Source organism: Equus przewalskii, chromosome 13, assembly GCF_037783145.1.
Source record: "Equus przewalskii isolate Varuska chromosome 13, EquPr2, whole genome shotgun sequence".
Taxonomy (NCBI): Eukaryota; Metazoa; Chordata; class Mammalia; order Perissodactyla; family Equidae; genus Equus; species Equus przewalskii.
In genome coordinates this window covers 3,675,858-3,694,908 of record NC_091843.1, presented here as the reverse complement: position 1 = coordinate 3,694,908, position 19,051 = coordinate 3,675,858, and the positions used below count along the sequence as shown (strand labels likewise).

Genomic DNA, 19,051 nt, shown 5'->3' with positions numbered 1-19,051 from the left:
ACTGCAGGGCAGGAGCCTGGTTCAAGAGTTGAAGGGAGAGAGGCACACAGAGAATAAATATACTGAGAGGTTTCATAGGAGAGCCCACACTTCCTTGGGGATTAGCAAAAGCCAGGGACCAGGAATTGTGAGCCTGTGGGTAAAGCTGTTTCACTTCCTTAGAAGAGGAAGCTGGTGCTGACTGCCAGCCCATGGTGGGCTCAATCTGGGGGAAGAAAGTGGGGAGGGAGTGGTTTCTGATCCTGCTCCCAACACCCCATAAAGGGGTCTTTGACTGTGTGGCCACTGCCTCCATTGCTCCCCATGAGATCCAGTTAAGAATTGGTTTTAGTAGAGAAAACTACACTGGGGGCAGGAAGTTGGGACACAAGTGTGTATGAGGCATTTCTAGCAAACCTATTATATTAAAATCTGGATTTACAGGCCAGACCCAGTGAGGGATGAGGTAGTTAGCTTTACTTTACAGAAGGGTCCATTATCCTCTTAACTCTCAAGTACTGAGGCTACATGTCCCATCCCCACTGGAAAGTCAGCTCCAATTTATAAAAACTCCATTTACCCCCAGGTTTCCCTAACCACCTCAATTGTCCAGGCTACAAATGCACAGTTCATCAAGGCCTCAAGCCCTCCCCAGACCCATTCTCACATCAGCTGCACAGAGACCAAGTCCCACCCCTCCAACTCACCCATCTTGCAGAAGGGGAAACTGAGACACAGCATGGGGAAGCAGCTGCTCCGGGTTCCCATTCCTAGAGCCTCCCAACAGGAGGAAAGGGCACAGATGTTGTCATACAGCCCTGCGCTCTAACCCTAGTCGGCCAGGCTAAGCTCAGTCGAGTGACTTTCCTGTTTTAGCTTTAGTTTTCTCATCTGTAAAATGGGGTAAGAGTCCCACTTAGAACTGCTCCGAGAATTAAGTGGAAACTATGCCAAACTGTTGAGACATAGTATGTGCTCAATAAGGTTACCGACTAAGGCAGAGCCTATGCCTCTGAGTTCATCCCTCACCTCACCCCCAACTCATACCAGCAAACCACCAACACACCAACTCTGTGTCCAAAAGTCGCTTTATCTTTCGGCACGAAAGATCTTCACAGTATCAAAAGTAAAGAATTGAAAAACAAAAACAAAAAACCAAACACAAAGAGAGCAGTGTTGGGCCAGCAGTACCAACAGCCCCCGGCCCACAGGCCAGCCCAGCCCCCAGGCTCTGAGTGTGGAGGCTGCGTAGCACCAGGAGGCGGCTCTGCACAGGGTCCTGAGGGGCCCCAGCATGGCACGGCATCCATTCAGCTTTTGGTTGGTCCAGGGTGGTGGGGAGCAGGGCGGATCTTGGGCAGGCGGGTGGGGATGTGGAGGAAGAAACTGCAGACCTTCAGGGGGCAGTCGGGACCGCAGGACACCCTCAAGATGCTCGACGCAGCAGGGGCTGAGGAAACACAAGAGCACAGCCACGTGGTGAGCAGTGGGCCCACGCCCCAGCCTCCTCATGCTGGCTCTCAGTCTCCACGGGTTCCTGGGGAAGCAGGAACAGCTGCCTCCTATTTTTGCTCCCTGGGCTGAAAACATTGAACAGACTTCAGTGATCACCTCCAGCACAGGATGAAGGTTAAGACCCTGTCCGGGGCAGAGCCCCAGTCCTGGGGTTCTGTCAACATGTTGAACATCATCATAGATCTCAAGGAATGTGGGACAATCCTTGAGGAGCCCAGGACCCCCTGCTGCAGCACATCCTCCCGGGCCAGGGTGGAGTTAGAGCCCAGATTCTGGCATTTGCTCTCCCATTGACAGGCAGCAGAGAGGCCAACTGCACTCAGACTCCTGCCACAGAGCCAGTGCTGGTCCCAAGTCTGTGCCAGGGCTGCTTTCTCATGCACTTGTGCTCGAGGCTCCCAATCCTGCTGAGGGTGGAGAAGGTCATAAGGAGAGCAGGGGAAGGAGCATCTCCTGTCTTGGGAAAGAGATCAGCCAAAGAGAGAGTGGGAGAAGATGGGTGGATGAGGTTTCCTGGATGACAGGGGCATGGACCTGTGGAGGAGGTGTGCTCTTTTTTCTCTCAGGAGGGGCCACGGATCAAAGTGCCTAGGGTCCCTGCGACTCCTGATTCCTGTGGAGGTGGAGAACAGAGGCAGGAGGGCTCCCTAGCAGAAGCTCCTGGGGGTATGGACATCTCAGTTTGGCAAAGGATCAGGGAGCCCAGGCCCTCAGAGCAGAGGGGCTGAGGCAAGTCTGAAAATAGGCCAGAGGGAGCCCAGCGCCAAAGGCTGCCCTGGCTTCAGGCTCTCTGGGCTGCCCCTGAAGAGCTGAGGCCAGCATCAAGGGTGGGCGATCTGGACCGAAATAGGGACAAGGGGACTCAGTCAAGGGTCCAGGAAGTCTGTTAACCTGGCCCAAAGAGGAACTGCCCTGGCACTGGAAAGAGGAGGCAGAGGAGGAGGAGAGGTGAGGACATCCCCTTGGGGGGCATCACTGAGCTCAGCCCACCTGCCCCAGCTTCCTATTGCCTTAAGGGCAGCTGTGTGGTTGCCAGCTAGACAAGCCCTGCCACAGGGACAGAGCTCTGGGTTGAGAGGTGGCACTGCACAGCCATGAGGTCCCAAACCCAGCACCAGGCCTGCCAGCCAGCCATCCTTGTCTTCTGTACTATGGTTCTCAGCCCAGTCCCTTCTCAAGTCTTCTGTTCTCAGTCCAGAACACCATCTCATACATCAGTATTTCAGATTAGGAGGGGAGGCCAGAGCCCAGCTGGGGGCCAGGTCTCTTCTCATAGGAGGCAGTTTCGCTATCAATTTCCTCATGGAACTTGCCACATTTGGGGAGAGCGCCCACCACGCCCTCCATGCCTACATGACCTTTACGGCCTTGCTCTAGCTCAACCACGTCCTCACTACTCCCTTGGGGTTGTCCCTTCTTGCACAGCTTCAGCTAGAAGCAGCCTGGTAGCCTGCAGAGGAGCCAGGCTGGGCAAGCGAGATTCAACCCTGAGTCTGATAATGTCAGGGGTAGGGGCAGCCCTCTGGGGCCCACGGCTGCCTGGGCACTTTGGGAGGCAGCTGGTACAGGAAGTAGAGGCCTGGAAGACATACCCCAGGGGACGGCAGTGCAGGAAGGGCCCCTTCAGGAGCATGGGTAGGAGGGCTCACAGGAGGGCCTGGACCAGGGAGGAGCAATAGAAGGACAGAGGCCTAGGGAAGAGTGGCCACAGAAGAGATGGGGCCTGCGCCTTCAGAGAGCACAGCAACCTGGGCTGTCACTGTGGAGGTGAAGGGGCCAGGGCTGCCAAGCCCCAAATCCAACTCCCTGTGCCCCAGGGCATGAAATGGTCAGCGGGGGCACAGAAGGTGGCAGAGCATGGGGGGGGAGTGTGTACACGTGACACTTCAAGTCTCTATACCTCACTGAGCTGTGCTGGGAGTGGTTTTCTTGAGGCTGAAGTTGGTCCAGTTTACAGCAACTTTCTGACGAGTTTGCTTTGCAGAATCCAAACAGAACCTGTCAGATTTGGGAGACACCGGAGAAGCACAATCAGAGGTGCCCTCCTCTCCCTGCTGGACTTTGTCTAGACCATGTGTCCTGGTCACTAAAGAAGCCACGTCAGCTCTGCACCACCCCTCCAGCTCCCAGATGTTGGGGTCTAGCAGGTATGGAAGCTGTGCTGGCTTTGGGGCTGGATGCAGAACCCACAAAGTTAGAGGACAACGTATGTATGAGGAGACTGACACAGCCTTGGGATGCAGGCTCCTTCCTCACCCTATGTTTTACTCTAGTTGTATGGGGCTGCCTTCTGTTCCCCTAAGGACAATGTGTTTATTTCACCCTCGAACCTTTGCAGGTGCTGGCCCTGCTGTCACAGAGGATCTTTTTGTTTGACCTCGCCCACTTGTTCTTACATCTCAGGTTTCAGCTTGGTCATTACCTCTTCTGGGAGGCTGCCCTGGCTGCACCCTTCTAGCCGCCCCGCTGACTGCCCCACACCCTTACTCCCCTAACAGCATTTATCACTGGGCTCTAGGTTTATGCTCGCCTCTATCTAGACTATGTTTGATTTGCCTCTGCCCCAGAGCTCAGCCCAGGCAGGGCAGAGGAAGCGCAGGTGAATACACATAGTGAATAAAGCTGGAAAAAGCCCTGGTTCCTGGGGCCTGACATGCCTCCCTCTCCCCATCCCTTGCACCTTCCCAGATGCCCCATCCTGCCAAGTAGCTACTTGGGTTCCAGCAGACAGGCTGGCGGGAGAGCCTGGAGGGGCTCTCCCTCCAAGGGTGCAGGGGTGAGGGAGAGGCCTTTCTGAGAGGCCTGAGTGTGGGTAGGACCTGGAGTCTGCCGTGAGAGAGAGAGCAGGAGGCCCCACACCTACCTCTTGAAGTACTCCACCTCCCGGTCAGTCTCATCCATCTCCACCCCATCCATGTCCTTGGGCAGGAACACATCGTCTAGGAAGACACAGCCAGGAGGGCTCAGTGCCCACGGCCAGGCCTCTGAGGTCATGCTCTTGGGGCAGCGCTGCCCACACAGGAGGACTGCCCTCCACCCCATGGCCTGGCTGGGGTGGGGGTCAGCCACTCAGTTCCTAGTGCACTCACCCAAGGAGGAGGCCGACTTCTCTTGCTTGTTGCGGCTCCGGCGGCTCCGGCCCTTGCCCTGTGGCAAGCTCTGTGGCCTTGCTGGGCCTGGGGGCTGCACAGACTCCTGCTCCAGAGGCCGTGCCTTGGCCTCACCTGGCCAATTTCGCCAGGAGCTGCCCTTCTCCTTGTCAGCTTTGGGGCTGCCAGCCCAACCTGGGCCTGGCCAGCTCCCCTGGCTCCCCTCTCCAGCCTCAGCACAGCTGCTCACTTTGGGAGGCTCTGGGGCCTTGCCTGGCTGTTTGGGGCTGGGGGTCTGGCCCTTGGCACTGGGAGCCTCGAGGCTGGCTGGGGACTGAGGGGCTGGGCTCGCCTCACTCTTCTTGGCCTGACTGCCCTGTCTCTTGCCCTTCCGTGGCTTCCCACCTGAGGCCACAGGCTCAGGCAGCTCCTGCTTGAAACTGGGGACCTCCTTTGGGCTTGGTTCCTCAGAGCTAGGGTTGCCTGGCTTGGGTGTCTTGACCCAGATCACTCGGGACAGGTTGGGCACCGTGTTGAGTCTCCTCACCAGCCCATTCTCAGGGATGATTCCAGGAGGGGGGCCCCTCACCTCGGTCCATGGTGGGTGAGGGACTCTCATTTCTGCCCATGGTGGGGCTGGCTCGCCTGGAGCTTGTAACGTGTGGTTCTGAGGGGAGCCCAGAGTCAAAGGGGACAGGTCAAGGTTGATGTCAGGCCGTTGCTCTGAGGAGCCATTGAGGTTTGAGGAGGGTAGCTTCGGGGGCTCTGGCTGAGCAGCCCCCTCCTTAGAGAAGCCATTGCTGTCCATGCTGAGCTCACACACACTGAAGCTGGCACGGATGGAGTCTTTGACAGTGTTCTTGATCTCCTGCAGACGGCTGCTCAGGAAGCTGTTGACCCGATCCAGCTCCCGGTCAGGCCACTCCAAGAGCCTCTCCCTGGCAGGCCTTGGCTCCTGGCTTCCAGAAACACTACGATCCACCTGCTTTAGCGCTTCTGCTGCCAACTGGGCCTTCTCCTTTTCCTGCCAATACAAGAGGCAGTTTCAACAGGGGCCTGGCAGCTGCCAGGCACAATGTGACACCTAACACATCAGCCTGGGGCCCAGCTTTGCCACTAACTGCCTAGAGGCAGGGCCTGGCAATCCTGGCCTGCTTGCCCACCCGGTAGGAATGAGGATAAAATGCAATCAGACAGGTATATGTCCTGGAGGTGGAGGCAGTCATACCCACAGAGGGTAGGGTTTTTACAGCTTGTTCATCCAGAGCCCCGGTATCAGTCCTAAGGTCTAAAAAGACTAGGACTCAAAGGAGTAGGAATATAGCTATTTGGATCTTGTCCTCCAGGCCTGGGCTTAAGCAATTCACTCCCTTACTGAGTCTCACTGGATTCATCTGCAAAATGGGGACAATAATTTTGGAGTGAAGACCAAGTGGGGATGCATATGAGGAAGACAGCTGCTACAGAAGCTTTCTCTCTAATTCTGCAGGTGGTAGGGAAAAAAGCTGTGACCTTATGCGGATCTTTCAGGAAGGAAGATGTGGGGCTGTGAGACTGCCACAGTAGATCAGACTGCTTTGGGTGGCCAGGAACGCCTGTGTCCTCCTGACGCTGGGTATGGGTATTACTGAAGAGGGCAAAGTTCCCTTAGGAAGGCCACTCACTGCTCAGTTGTCCTCAAGTAATCAAGGCCAGACCTAAAGTGTGCCCAATGGCATACAACGGACAGCTACACAGGGTCCCCACAGCAAGATGTAAAAGTAGCCCCTTTGCCCAGGTGAGGACTGGGAGGCTCAGGGAGACCAGACCTTGCCAATCAGCACTGACAGAGCCAGATACGGAGAGTGAAAATCAAAGTCTGTGGACTCTGAGTCACCCCACCCCTCTGCCCAACTCAAGGCACTAGCAGGCCAAAAAGGCCTTTAGAGGGAGATAGGAGACATGTCAAAAGCCCATGGAAGGTGGCGATGGTGGTGTGCCAGGGGCTGGATGACTTCGCCCATTTCATCTATGTCTAGCTGATCTGGGAATAGTGGGGAGAAACAGGAAAAGGAAACTAGGGGAAAAAAAGGGCTATTATCTCTGAGTCAACCAAAGGAGGGTGACCCTGTGCTCCAGGAGGCATGCATTGATTTATTCTCTCATCTTCTTTGAACACTGGTTCCACAACTGCAGGACCTTGGACAAATCACTTATTTTTTCTGAATCTTACTACCATTTGTAAATTTGGGAGAAAAACTACCTAGCTATACCTCACAGGGTTGCTATGATGACATCTGAGAGGGTGTGTGTCCCTTCCCCCTGTGGTGCTCAGATGAAGAAACTCAGTCTGGAGCAGCATTTCCATCTGTGTGCCATGGAGTTCAAGGCCATAGGCAGAGCTCTGAGGCCACAGGGATGGACGAAGGACTGGAAGGCCCTTCGCTTTGCTCCTACCCTGCGCCAGAACAGCTTTGCTTTTATTTGTTAGGAACTGAAGTTTCACAGAAGATTTCAATCTCAGAAAACAGTTGTGCTGCTAAACAAAGTTTGAAAACTACTGGTGTGGAGGGAGCGCTGTGGAACCACATACAATGTGGTAGGGAGAGGAGAAAGCACAGAAACACACCTTTTCTGCTAGGTACCACAAGCCTGGTACTTCCATATGTTCTCTCACTTAATCCTCACAACTGCCCTTGTTGCATCATTATCCTCAATTTACAGATGAGGACACTTGACTTGGCAAAGAATAAGGAACTGACCCAAGGTTACACGGCTAGTAAGTGGCAGAGTTGGGGGAGTACACCCAGGTGTGATCTGCAGAGTTCCTATGTTTTTCAAACCCATTTGGCAATCATTTCTGTGAGGCAGTGGGCTGGTCTCTGAGAACTCAGCCATGCATGAGACAGTCTCGGTTCGCTGACTTGAGTCTGCTGAGGGAAAGAGACATGCAAATGGGCTGTTTAATTCTGGGTGACAGTGACAAGAACTGTAGGGAAGAAAGCACAGGGTGCTCTGGGAACCCAGACTGGGCCATCAGGGAGTGCTTCCCAGAGGAGGCAGTATGTCACTGAGCACTGAAGGGTAAGTGGGATTATTCTAGGGAGAGTGGGACAAGCACTTTCTAGACAGAATGAAGAGCAAGTATAAAGGCTACAAACTGGGAACACACAAAATGTTTAGGGAATGTAAACATTCAGAGGTACAGCTGGAGCCCAGATTTCTCTTGGCAGGGTGGAGTGACGTGGGGGTGGGCAGGAAGGCCAGAGGGGAGAGACTGAGAGATGAAGCTGGCAAGTGAGGCATGGCTGGATCCTGAAAAGCCCTGCAGGCTCTGCTCAAGTCTGGATTTAATCCTGAGGGCAATGTTCAGCCACTGAAGGCTTTTAACATAGTGGCAGTAGGGCGGAGAGAAGTGGATGGTTTGAGCTATTTGGGAGGTAGCATGGCCAGGCCTTTTGGTGACAGATAGGGAGAGAGGATGAGATGAGTCACAAAAACAACATCGACAGCCACTACTGCTGCCGTAGCAGCTACACTGACCAAGTGCTCACTCTGCCCAACTCCATTTCATTCTTGCAACAATCTGAGTTAGGTTCTACTGTTATTCTCATTTTATGGATGAAGAAACTGAGGCTTAGAGGTTAAGTGATTTGCCCAAGGTCATACAGCAAGTGTGGCAGAGCCGGGTTTCAAACTGGGGTCCAATTCCAAGGTCCGCTGCTCTCGATCACCACAATGTATTCCTCCCAGGATGGCACCTGGGTTCTGGTTCTGGCAACTGGATGGATGGTGGTGCCATTAACTAGACAGACAATGGAGAAGGAAAAGCAGGCCTCTTTGGAGAAAGATAATAAGCTCAGTGTAGGATGTGCTGAGTTTGGGTACCTGTGGGCTGTCTATGAGTAGGTGCCCAGTTGCAGGAGGAGATGTCAGTGTGAAGTGCAGAGAGGAAACAGGTAGATATGATGAAGCAGGAGGCAACACTATCTAGATGGCTTCTCTTTGCCAGGGAGATGTCCTCAAGGGGGAGGGTCAGGTGGAGGAAGAGAAGCTCACAGAGGAAACAGAAAAAGCAGCAGAGAGGAAGGTGAGAAATGTGGAGAACATGGTGTTCTCACAGCCCTTGCCCTGCCCCTGCTTGGCTGAGGATGAAGGAGCCAAAGGAAACAATGTCTGAAAAGGAGACCTAACACTAACACAGATGGGAGATGTTGCCTACTGGACAAAGAGAATGGAATGGGAGAGCATGATTTGGATTCGGCAACAAAAAAGTCACTGGGGCTCTGTGGGGGCCTGGGGGTGGAAAACCAGTTTGCGATGAGTTGACAGGAGGAGTAAAGACAGTGAATGCAGACATTTTCCTGTGATGAGAGGAAAGAGACAAGGCTAAGAGAGGTTGTACACTCAAGAACACGTTGCTTTCAAAAAAGAGACAGCACTGGGCACAGTGAAATGCTGATGCGAAACAGCCAGAGGAGAGGCTGGTGCCACAGAGCCAGAAGTTGATGTTAGGCTGAGGGGGACGGGAAAGGACTGCATGAGCCTTGGGTAGGAAAGGAGTAACTCTTCCCTCACGACCAGAAGACAGTTTGCAGGTGGGGTGGTAAGACATTGACAGTGGCTGTCCACTGGTTTTTATTCCTCGTTCAAGCAGGAAGTGAGGTTATCTGCCAAAAAATAAGGTTCAGGTTGGGAAAGCTTGGAGGTTGGAGAAGAATGGAGGTCTGTCTGATAAACGGGCTGTGGTGAACGGAAGTGATAAGGAACAAGAGGACTAGGGAGCTACAAGAGTCCTGCAGGCAACATGGGGGCTCAGGCAAGTGGAATATCATGTGGCCTGGGTGCCACAGACAAATGTGATCTGGTGCTTTCCTCAAGGTGTAGAAGGGAGAGGCAGGTTGGGGTTGAACCTAGGGTTGTGATTTTTCTGAGTGGGTGTAGTGAAAGGGCCATGGGGCAAGGAATCCAGAGTACTGGTTAAGAGAGTACATCAGTGATGGTCAAGAGATCTCAACTGGCCTGGAAAGAAGAGAAAGGGGAGGTGACAGTCTTCAGTGGATGAAGAGGAGTGGCTGGGAGGTTGTAGATGACAGAGCCAGGGGTCAGTTCCAAAGGAGCAATGGTTAGTACACGAGGGAGGTGGAAGAGGGACATCAGGGAGGAGGCTGGTGTATAAAGAGATAATGACCATGACTGCCTATCACATGATGTTGCAACTGTCTGCTTCCATGTTATATCCTGGCCTCTCGACAGGGCTAGGAAGACAGCAGCTGTGCAGTAAGTTGTTGAATGAGTGAGTAGAGCGTGATAAATGGCAGACTACAGAGGTGTGCAAGGTATAATGGGAGTACAGTGGAAGAAGTTACCTAACGAAGTCTGCAAATGAGGAAGCATCTGAACTGAGCTTGGAAGCTGTCAGGAGGAAAAGGAGGGGAGAGAAGAGAACATTACCAGTGAAGGAGAAAGGATGTCCAGGCACAGAGATTTATGAAAAGCACACCAGGCCTGGGAACTGCAGTGTGTGCTCACTGGGATCTAACTGGGAACCACTGCCATAAGAGGCCAGGAAAGGCCAAAGAGACCACTGTTCCCCACTGGATACTTCTGGCCAGACAACGCTGGATGGGAGGCAGAATGTCACGACTGTGTTCTGAATGCAGTGGTGAGACCCCCTGGCTCACTACTGCAGGCTGCAGGGAAAGAGTCCTGGCTTGTCCTTTGGGATGGACAAACATGGAGAATCACTGCTGCTTTCCAGAGCACCAGGGCTGTTTGACCACCCGCGATCTAGAGCTAGCCGGTTGTCAAACCCAATCTCTTCGGCCGCTGGGTTCTCGAGTGTGACACTATACAAGATGCAGCTGGGGGCAGGCAAGTGAAGAGGTAACGAGGTGGCAGGGGACAAGCCATCAAGCCCTGGGGCTTGCTTGGCATCAGGGTTCTATCCTCAGCCCTCTGGGAGGAGCTCACTCAGCCCATAGCTGGGTCATTCCCATGGCTTCAATTACACCTCCACACTGGCAACTCCCAGCCCTACACCTCCATCTCCACTCAGACGTCTCATGAGAACCTTGGAGTCAATGTGCCCCAACTGAACTCCGTCTTCTGCCACTCCCGTCCTCACGTGTGAAAGGCACGCCATCTTGCCAGTCACCCAAGCAAACACCTGGGAGACATCCTTGACTCCTTCATCTCCCTATCCTGTAATCAGATCACCAAAGCCTGTCACTTTTGCTTCCTCTGAAGGTCCCTCTCTCCTGCTCTAGCCCCATCAGGAGTCATGTCTCCCTCGGCTCACGGTTTTCCTGCCTGGAGCATCACTCCTCCAGACTACCTTCCATATTGCCACACAGTAATCTTGGAATAAGATCCAACTAAGTGCGTTCTTTGATTAAAGCCCTCCAGTGATTCCCCCTCAGCTGTAGGATCAAGGAAAGCTATTCAGCAGGGCCTACAAGGCCCTCCCTCACCTCCACCATCTGTCCTGCCTCTCCCCTGTTGGAGCTCTGGCTACACCAAGCTGCTGTGGATGTGCTACGCCCACTGCCAGGAAGGTCCTCCTGAGAAATTTATACTCACTCCCTACAACTCAGTTCCTGAGTCAGCCTCTTGGTACAGCCATTTCCAGCACGCCCAGGCAGGATAGGGGCCTTCCCTCATCCCAGTGCTTGTCTCACACTAACACTGCTTATCCAGTTTCATGTCAGTCTCTCCACTGGACTGAGCTTCTCCAGGGTGAGAACTTAATGGCACCATCCTCTGGCTCCCAGTATTTGCGGAAGTGTTTGCTGAATGAATAAATGACTGACTGACTGAAAGCAAGTCCTGGGCTTTGAGGAACCTAGCAAGCAGCTTCTGAAGCCAGGACTTGTTTTTCCTCAATCATTGGCCCCCAGGCTCCCTGACCCTGATGCCTCCCAATCTCATTCAGATCTTCCCAGAGCAGTGAGCTGTGCCAAGGCCTTTGGCAGGCAGCACCATTCATGCTCCAGAAGTCTTGGGGGTTGGGGTGAGGGAGTCCTCGGGACAAGAGGCGGTAGAGCTGGGCCCCCCCACACCCACCTTCTTTTTCAGCTTGTGCCGGGCCCGCTTGGCAGCCCTGGCGCTGTTGGGGACTTTGGGCTCCGTGCTGTTGATGAATTCCAGCAGTTCCTCCACATCTCGGTGGTCCACGGCGGGCTCCCCAGGGATCCCGCCCAGGGTGCCCCCCTTCACGGGCAGCTCCTCTTTCCGCCTGGTCAGCCTCGAGCGAAGCTTCTCTCGGATCTCGGTATAATTCCGACTCGTCGGGGCGGCGGGTGGCTGGGAGAGGGGGAGGTGCTAACGTTACACCCTGGGCCTGGGAGGCCCGTAGCACTCCCACCCGTTGGCACTGAACATGTGGTGAGAAGCAAGACAACTGTTCTCTCTACCGTAGCCACAAAGGCCAAGTGGCTTCACCCTCAGCCAGGCCCGGAGCCAAGGCAGTGGTGGGCGGAGGGAGTGGGAGGTATGTGAGTTTTGGGAGCATACTGACTGGGGAGCCTGGAAAGCAGGTTTGAGCCCGGGCTTCGTCACTTGGAAGCTGTATGACCTTGGGCAAGTCACTGAGTCTTTGTGAGCCTCAATTTTGTCATCTTTAAAATGAGGATAATAACCCCTAGCTCAAAAGGGACGAGCAATGTAATTACTGTCATTTCCTCTGTCCTCAACTGCTCTACCCTAGCCGGCGGCCCTTTCCTTTTCACCTTATGAGACTTCTGAACTGCTTTCTCCCCCTGTCCAGAGACAGCATGTACTCTGCTCTGAGCCTCCTTCCTGGCGCCGTCTGTGCTCACGGCCTGTCCCTTGGCTGGCTCTCACAGTTGGGGGACTGAGAGCCTTTGCTTCCACTCTGCCTTCATCACGCACAAGCGTTCACTTCTGATTACACACGTATACATACTCATCAGAATCATAGCTTTCTCTCTGCCATTTCCTTTCCTTTTGCCTAAGGAAAAAAAGTCAATCTTAAGAGAAACCATGAAAAGAGCAAAGGTAGCAAAATGTTTAAAAATCCCCACGTCACCACTGTGCTGTGAGGATCAAGCGAGCAGACACAGGTGTGAGGACTCACAGGGTCCCAGCAAGGTTATTGTCCCCATGTGCAAGGGGGCTTCTGGGGAGAGCAGGGTGGTCCTTGGGCTCACCTTGGCTGGCCCCCAGCCCTCTCTGGCCTGGGCAGGCCCACTCACCGCATTGTGACCGAAGAACTCACAGTAGCAGCAGTCACAGAACTTCCCATCTCTCTGGTGGATGGAGGATGAGGTGCAGGAGCTACGCTCTGAGCTGCTGTCCTCTTCCTCGCCCAGCCCCTCATCTGCCTCACATGGCTGGGGCAGTTGACAAGCCAGGCCACTGTGTGTAAACTTGTGCCCCTTGCACCCGGGGTCCCTGCTGATGGGGGAGAAAGGCCCAAAGGTGAGGGAGAGCAGGGCAGGACCAGGCCACAACAGGAGCCCAGGCAATCAGCCCAACCCCTATCGCCATCCCAACTACCCTTCATCTGCCTCATCCCATGAAGGCTGAGGCAGTCAGACCACATCAGGACAGGGTGAACACCTTCATTGTCCCTCAGTGCCCGGCTCAATGGCACTATTCTGGAAAGGTTCCCTATGCCTCTCCTGCCTACATCCATGTGACCCTCCTGGACTCTGAGGGCACTGCAAACACCTCTGTCTATCTTACTGTTTATCACGCTCTACTGTGATGGTCTGTTTGTCCCCTTATCTCTCAGACCAACTGTGCACTCCCCAAGGGCAGGGATTATGCCACTTATATTTTTGGGTCCCAGTGTGTAGCATAACAACTGTGCACATAGTAGGTGCTCAATAAGTAGGTGTCTGAACAGATCGGTGGACTGATGGCTCCCCTGGAGCATCCAAACAAGGTCAACGAGGTCAGTTTCCTTTTGCTCTCTAAGGTCCCTATGACAGAGTCTGCACTAGTGGGTGGAGCTGCCTTAGCCGTGGGGCCTTGAGGCTAGGAAAAGCAATGTGCCTTGTGGGCCACAGACTACAAGAGCTGCTGTCTGTGCCAGGTACTGTATTCAGCAGATTATGTCTAACGATCCCCCAAGTCCTGCAAAACAGGTGTTGCTCTCCCCATCATGCAGTGGAGAAGATGAGGCTCAGATGCTTAACTGATTTTCCCACGGAGTGGCCAGGACACAGCCCGTGTTTCTGCATGCAAAGCTCACATACTCCCACTGCACTGCTCTGCCTCTGGATTTCAGGAACCATGGGGGCATCTTGTAATATAGACTCTTTTCCCAGGGTAAGAATGAGACACAGGCCTGCAAGGTCCTACAATTGGAGCTGGGAGAGCCAGAGCCCTGGGTTGGCCATTAGCAGCTGGAGTGCCCTGGAGATGGGGCCAGAGCTGAGGCTGAGGATGTGGGAGCTGGGGGGAAGAGCAGGGCAAGGAGAAATGAGGAGGCTCAGCTTCCAGGGCAGTCCACGGGGCAGGGGTAGAAAAGGAGAGGAAGGAACCATTGCCAGCGGTTCTTAGAGAAGCTTAATCCAAACTGACCACTCTTCATCTAGCACATTAGCAAAATTAACATACCCAGTGCTCCTGAGAACATGGAGAAACTAGCACTCTAATACTGGTGGTTACATCAATTTGGAGAGCCCTTTGGAAAGCAATTTCTCAAAGTGTATTAAGGACCCTTCTCAAAAAAAAAAAAAAAAAAAGACACCCTTGAACTCAGAACTTTTTTTTCACTCTGAGGGATCTATTCCAAGAAGAAAAATCCAACAGTGGGAAAAAGCTTTATGCAAAGACATCTCCAGTGACATTATTTACAATGTTGAAATGCTGGAACGGCCTAAATGTTCAGCAACTGGAGAACAGTGAAGTGCACTACTGCGAATACTCTCCGGCCTTTAAAGCTGAGGTCAGAAGACCATGCAGGAGCCTAAAAGTGCTAAGTGAAGCCAGACGATGAGAAATTGTACAGACACTACCAACACCATGTTGGAAAGACACGGGAGGGAAACTGCTGAGAGTGGTTGTATTAGAGTGGTGGGATTTTAGAATGGGAAAATGTAAACGCGTAATAAAATACATCTATCTTCTCCAAAGATTTTTATCTTTCAAATATACATTAAAATAACCTTTCTCAGTGCTTAAGAGTTACTTATAGGAATCTACCTTAAAGACATAATTCCTAACTCAAATGCAGATCTGGGTGCAAGGATGCTCATTATAGCCTTGTTTATAATGGTTAAAAACTGGAAATGCCTAAATGTCCAGGAATCGGGGAAGGGTAAAATAAACTATGCTAGAGCTATACAATAAGACACTATGTGGCCACTGAAAAGTTTTTCGAAGAATTTTAACTGGGGAAATGATCATGATATAATGTTAAAAAGTAACTACACAAAAATGTATATAGAACAGGGACCTAATTATGTTATCTACAGAAACATCAGAAGGAAAATACATCACAGAGTTAGAAGCTTATCTTTAGGTTGTGAGGACAATTTTTTCTTCTTCACACATTTATAAATTTTTCCAAGTTTTTCTGGAAAAACTATGAAAAAAAAAACAGTCTAAGGCCAGCCCTGGTGACCTAGTGGTTAAGTTTGGTGCGCTCCACTTTGGCACCCCAGGTTCGCTTCCCAGGCACAGACCTATACCACTTGTCCATCAGTGGCCATGCTGTGGCAGCGGCTCACATACAAAATAAAAAAGAGGAAGACTAGCAGCAGATGTTAGCTCAGGGAGAATTTTCCCCAGCAAAACAAACCAACCAACCAACCCAACAGAGTCTAACCCTTTAATTTCCACCCTAAAGGTACCCTCTGCAAAGTTTTCCAAAACTCTGAGTTGGAGTCAGCAGGGATTTGCCCTTCATGCCGCCCACTTACCTGTGAGTGCTAGGGAGCTGCTGAGAGCTCGGTGGTGGGAGGAGAGGACTGCCACAATGCCCACTGCAGTGCCCACTACAGGGGTGGCTGCACCCCGAGAATGGCGGAGGCATCTTCAGGAGTGACATGCTGGTGGAGGGCAGGTGGGGGCTCTGACAGGCCCCCGGGGTGTTGGGGGCAGCAGCAGCAGCAACAGGGCATTCTGAAGCCTGGGCAGGGAAAGGTGCTGCTGGGGAAGGGGGCAGCAGGTGTGGGTGGGGTGGTGAGCCAAAGGATCCGGGGTGAGATGGGATCAGTGACACTGGCTGTGGGTGGTGGCCAGTGGGGCTGTTAGGTGGAGCAGTGAGGTCTGAGTGCCGGTGGTGCTCCGAGATGGAGAAAACCTCACCTGTGGGCAGATTGGGGAAAAAGGTGTCAGAGTGGGAGCCTAGATTCTGAGAAGGAACGCCCAAGGGCTCACTGCCACAGTATCCTGCTTACTGTGACCAGAGGGACCTGGCTGGGCACAGCCTCTCAGCATAGTGGACCTGTGAACTGTTGGGAAAGTCCAGCAGTACCTTGAGCTGAAGAGGTTTTTCTGCAGGCAGCAGCTCAGCTAGACAGGCTCCAGGAGCCCAGGCCTTAGGGAGAAGGCACCAGGAATGCTGGCTGCATGGAAGTCCACACACCTCTACTGTGGCACAAGCAGGGGATATGTGTTCTGTCTCTGAGGGTCTGTCTAGGACCTGCTTGTTCACAGGCATTCCTCAGGCCCAGGGCAGGATCTGCAGAAGTCTGTGGAGCAGCAGGCTAAGGTTCTCTCTCTTGGGCCATGAGGACAGAGGCAGCCAGGGTATGCTAGACTTTCAGGTGGCCTGAGATTTCAGAGAAGCGGGAAAAGGCTTTGATGACTCTCTTTGGCTTATGCACCAAAACAGCTGGAATTATGTACTGCTCAACTCTTAAGTTCTGGGGGAAGCACCCATTTGAAGAACTCAGCCACTCCATTTAGTAGAAGTAGACAATAATTCCTATTTACATAGTGCATCAATAACCCATGATTTTTCCTTTGGGTCTCTGAGGGTCACCTCAGGATCTAAAGAAGGCTTATATAGCTGTGAAACTGGCTGATGATAATGGCAGCTTGCACTGTCAGACTCCTGTGGGTGTTAAGTGCAGTGCTTTTATACCCAGCCCTTAAGTGGAGAAAAGGAAGCCCAGGAAGATGAAGCCACCCAGGTCCTCCGTGCTGCTGCAGCGGTCAAGTGTGAAGTAATCTAAGTCCTAATTCCCTAAGGAGCCTCCCGGACTCCATTTTCTGTTCAGCCACTGCTCACCAAGTCCCCTCCCAGATCCAATGGGAACTACTAGAGCCATGCAGTAGTTTTCAACTTCAGAATCCTGGGAAAGGAATCTCACAGAGAAAGTCAAGGGCTAGGTGCCGCCCCTGCTTCCCACCAGAACAGTTCCACTTTTACTTAATTTAATAACTGATCTGGTTCATTTGAACAAAACTCGTTATGAAAATACAGCTCTCTACATTTATGGCGCCTGGCTCTCTCCCAAGCTTGGAGACTCACCGGGGATGGTAGGAGGACTCCCGAGTGAGCTGCCCGGCACGGCCCCACTGGAGTGCGGGGAGTTCCAGAGGCCTGAGAGCTTATGTGCTGACAGGAATGAGCTGGGATCCCAGTCTCCTGAGTTCCCATGGCAGGAGGAGGACGAGGATGAGGACGATGAAGAGGATGACGAAGAGGAATGAGAGTCACCCCCACAAGACTGTGATTTGCAGGATGTGTGTGACAAGGAGATCTGGAGAAGGGGGAAGAAAAAGGCTCATGATAAAACAGCAAATATCAGAGCTGACCCTCTGCTGCCTGAGCTTCTCCAGGAGCTCCTCTTCCTCCAGGCCCCCATGTAGTGGCCAAGGCACAATTCCCACCACTCCAGGTGCAAGGGCAAATGTGGACCAGGCCTTTGCCGGGAGGGGCTGTGGTGCTCCCAGTGAAGTGATGTGTGTGGATACTGGTGAGAGAGACTCTGGTCAGGGCAGACATTTCCTGCCAACTGTGGGCCTTTGGGGAGTCCTAAGAGCTGCCAAGGAGAAGGGTCTTTAAGCCAAGAGTTCCAAGCTGAACTGATCTGGGTAAAAGAGAGGGGCTGGAGGAGAATGAGAAATGAGGACAGTCTGACAGCTGTGATTCAGGAGATGGTAGACTTAGATGGCTCCCAGCCAAGAGATGGGAGATGCTCCCTAACTGAGGCACACTGCAGACCCTCAAACTGATCTTTGCCCTCCATGTCATACTGGTTGGCTTTCAAGCTGCCACAGAGTTGAAGGTGGCACAGCCACATGGAAAGGGCAGGATCTCAATCTATCAGTACCTACAAGCCAGCTCTCACACTGCACACAGACTCTCCTCAGGGGCTGGTGGGCTACCTGAAGCCTCTTTCTTCTTCCCCAGAATGTGAACCCAAGTCACTACTGCTGTGTGAATGCAGCCCAGCAGCCTCTCAGCGCCTGGGCATAGGGGCTGCTTGAGGAGAGCCACCTGAGAGGACAGGGAAGGAACAGCTCAACAGCCTGACTTCTTTGGGCAGGCAGCCCTTCTGCATTCAGGGACCCCTTCTGAGCGGTTACCTACCGCCACTGCATGTTCTCGACCTGTCTGCCTTTCATCTTCCTCCATGCTCTTTCGGCAACTCTGGCAGACCCACAGAGGCATCTCGCCTAGGAGATTCTTGACGAGCTTTGGCATGAAGTCAGGGGGCAGCTTCTCACCCTGCAACACCAGTCCGTTTTGGGAAGGGCCTTCTTCCCAGCCTTTACGTTCTCGATGACACAGCAGGCAGCAAGTCTGCACAGACTGGCTGGAGGTGGGGGGAACCTGTCCAACAGACAGAAACAGGGTTTCCCAGGAGAGGAAAGGCTCTGCTTAGAAATAATATCAATGATAATAATAATGTCACTTATTACATGCCAGGCACTAGGTTAGGCACTTTATATTCTTAATTTTAATCCTGGTAACAGCTCTGCAAACTAGGTGTTATTGTTTCCTTTTTTTTTTAGATGAAGAAACAGATTTCAAGAAGTCAAATAAGTTGCCCAAGGAGCTAGTGAGTGGTTGACCTAGGATTTGAACCCCAGTGAGGCTAACTCCAAAGCTCATGCTGAAATGTCTTAATGCCTCAATGTTCCAAAATCTTGGTTAAAAAGAAAATGGCCTTTCCTTCTCTGGCATGTCTGGGAGAGGCCACAATTCTTGGGCTGTCTACGCAGTCCACAGACCAACCCTCATCTGGAAAGAAAAAATACTTTCAGTTAATGAGAGTTTGGGAGGACATGTGGGTTTCCTGAAGAGCTGCACAACTCCATTAGGGTCACAGCAGCATTTCAGAGGAGGGGTTTATGTAGCTAGTCAGAGACCATCAACTCAACTGAAAACCGTGTTGGAGGGAAGGTAAGGCAGACCTTAGTGCTTCTCAGAGGCAGTGAGGTGTGGTGAAAAGAACCTGGGCTTTGGGAGTGAGACTGGCATGCATTCTAATCCCTGCCTGACCACATGTTAGCTGGGTGACCTTGAGCAAGTTATTTAATTTCCCAAGCTCCGATTT

The 19,051-nt window shown here is 52.6% G+C and overlaps 1 protein-coding gene across 25 annotated transcripts in view; it reads right to left on the bottom strand.

The window, feature by feature from the left end:
• Positions 1-1,049: 1,049 nt before the first annotated feature.
• Positions 1,050-19,051, bottom strand: part of FAM193B (family with sequence similarity 193 member B) — a 31,081-nt gene continuing 13,079 nt past the window's right edge. For 7 of the 25 annotated variants that reach the window (XM_070570205.1, XM_070570217.1, XM_070570218.1 and 4 more), the window contains 9 exons: positions 18,082-18,324; positions 17,017-17,248; positions 15,458-15,845; positions 12,779-12,980; positions 11,628-11,867; positions 4,584-5,607; positions 4,358-4,433; positions 3,395-3,492; positions 1,050-1,429 (listed from right to left, as the gene is read on the bottom strand). In XM_070570205.1, coding sequence (XP_070426306.1) covers positions 3,396-3,492; positions 4,358-4,433; positions 4,584-5,607; positions 11,628-11,867; positions 12,779-12,980; positions 15,458-15,845; positions 17,017-17,248; positions 18,082-18,324 — 2,502 coding nt within the window. In that variant the 3' untranslated portion in view covers positions 1,050-1,429; position 3,395. The remainder of the gene's footprint in view (positions 1,430-3,394; positions 3,493-4,357; positions 4,434-4,583; positions 5,608-11,627; positions 11,868-12,778; positions 12,981-15,457; positions 15,846-17,016; positions 17,249-18,081; positions 18,325-19,051) is intronic. The other 18 variants (XM_070570201.1, XM_070570211.1, XM_070570207.1 and 15 more) reach the window with 8 other exon arrangements.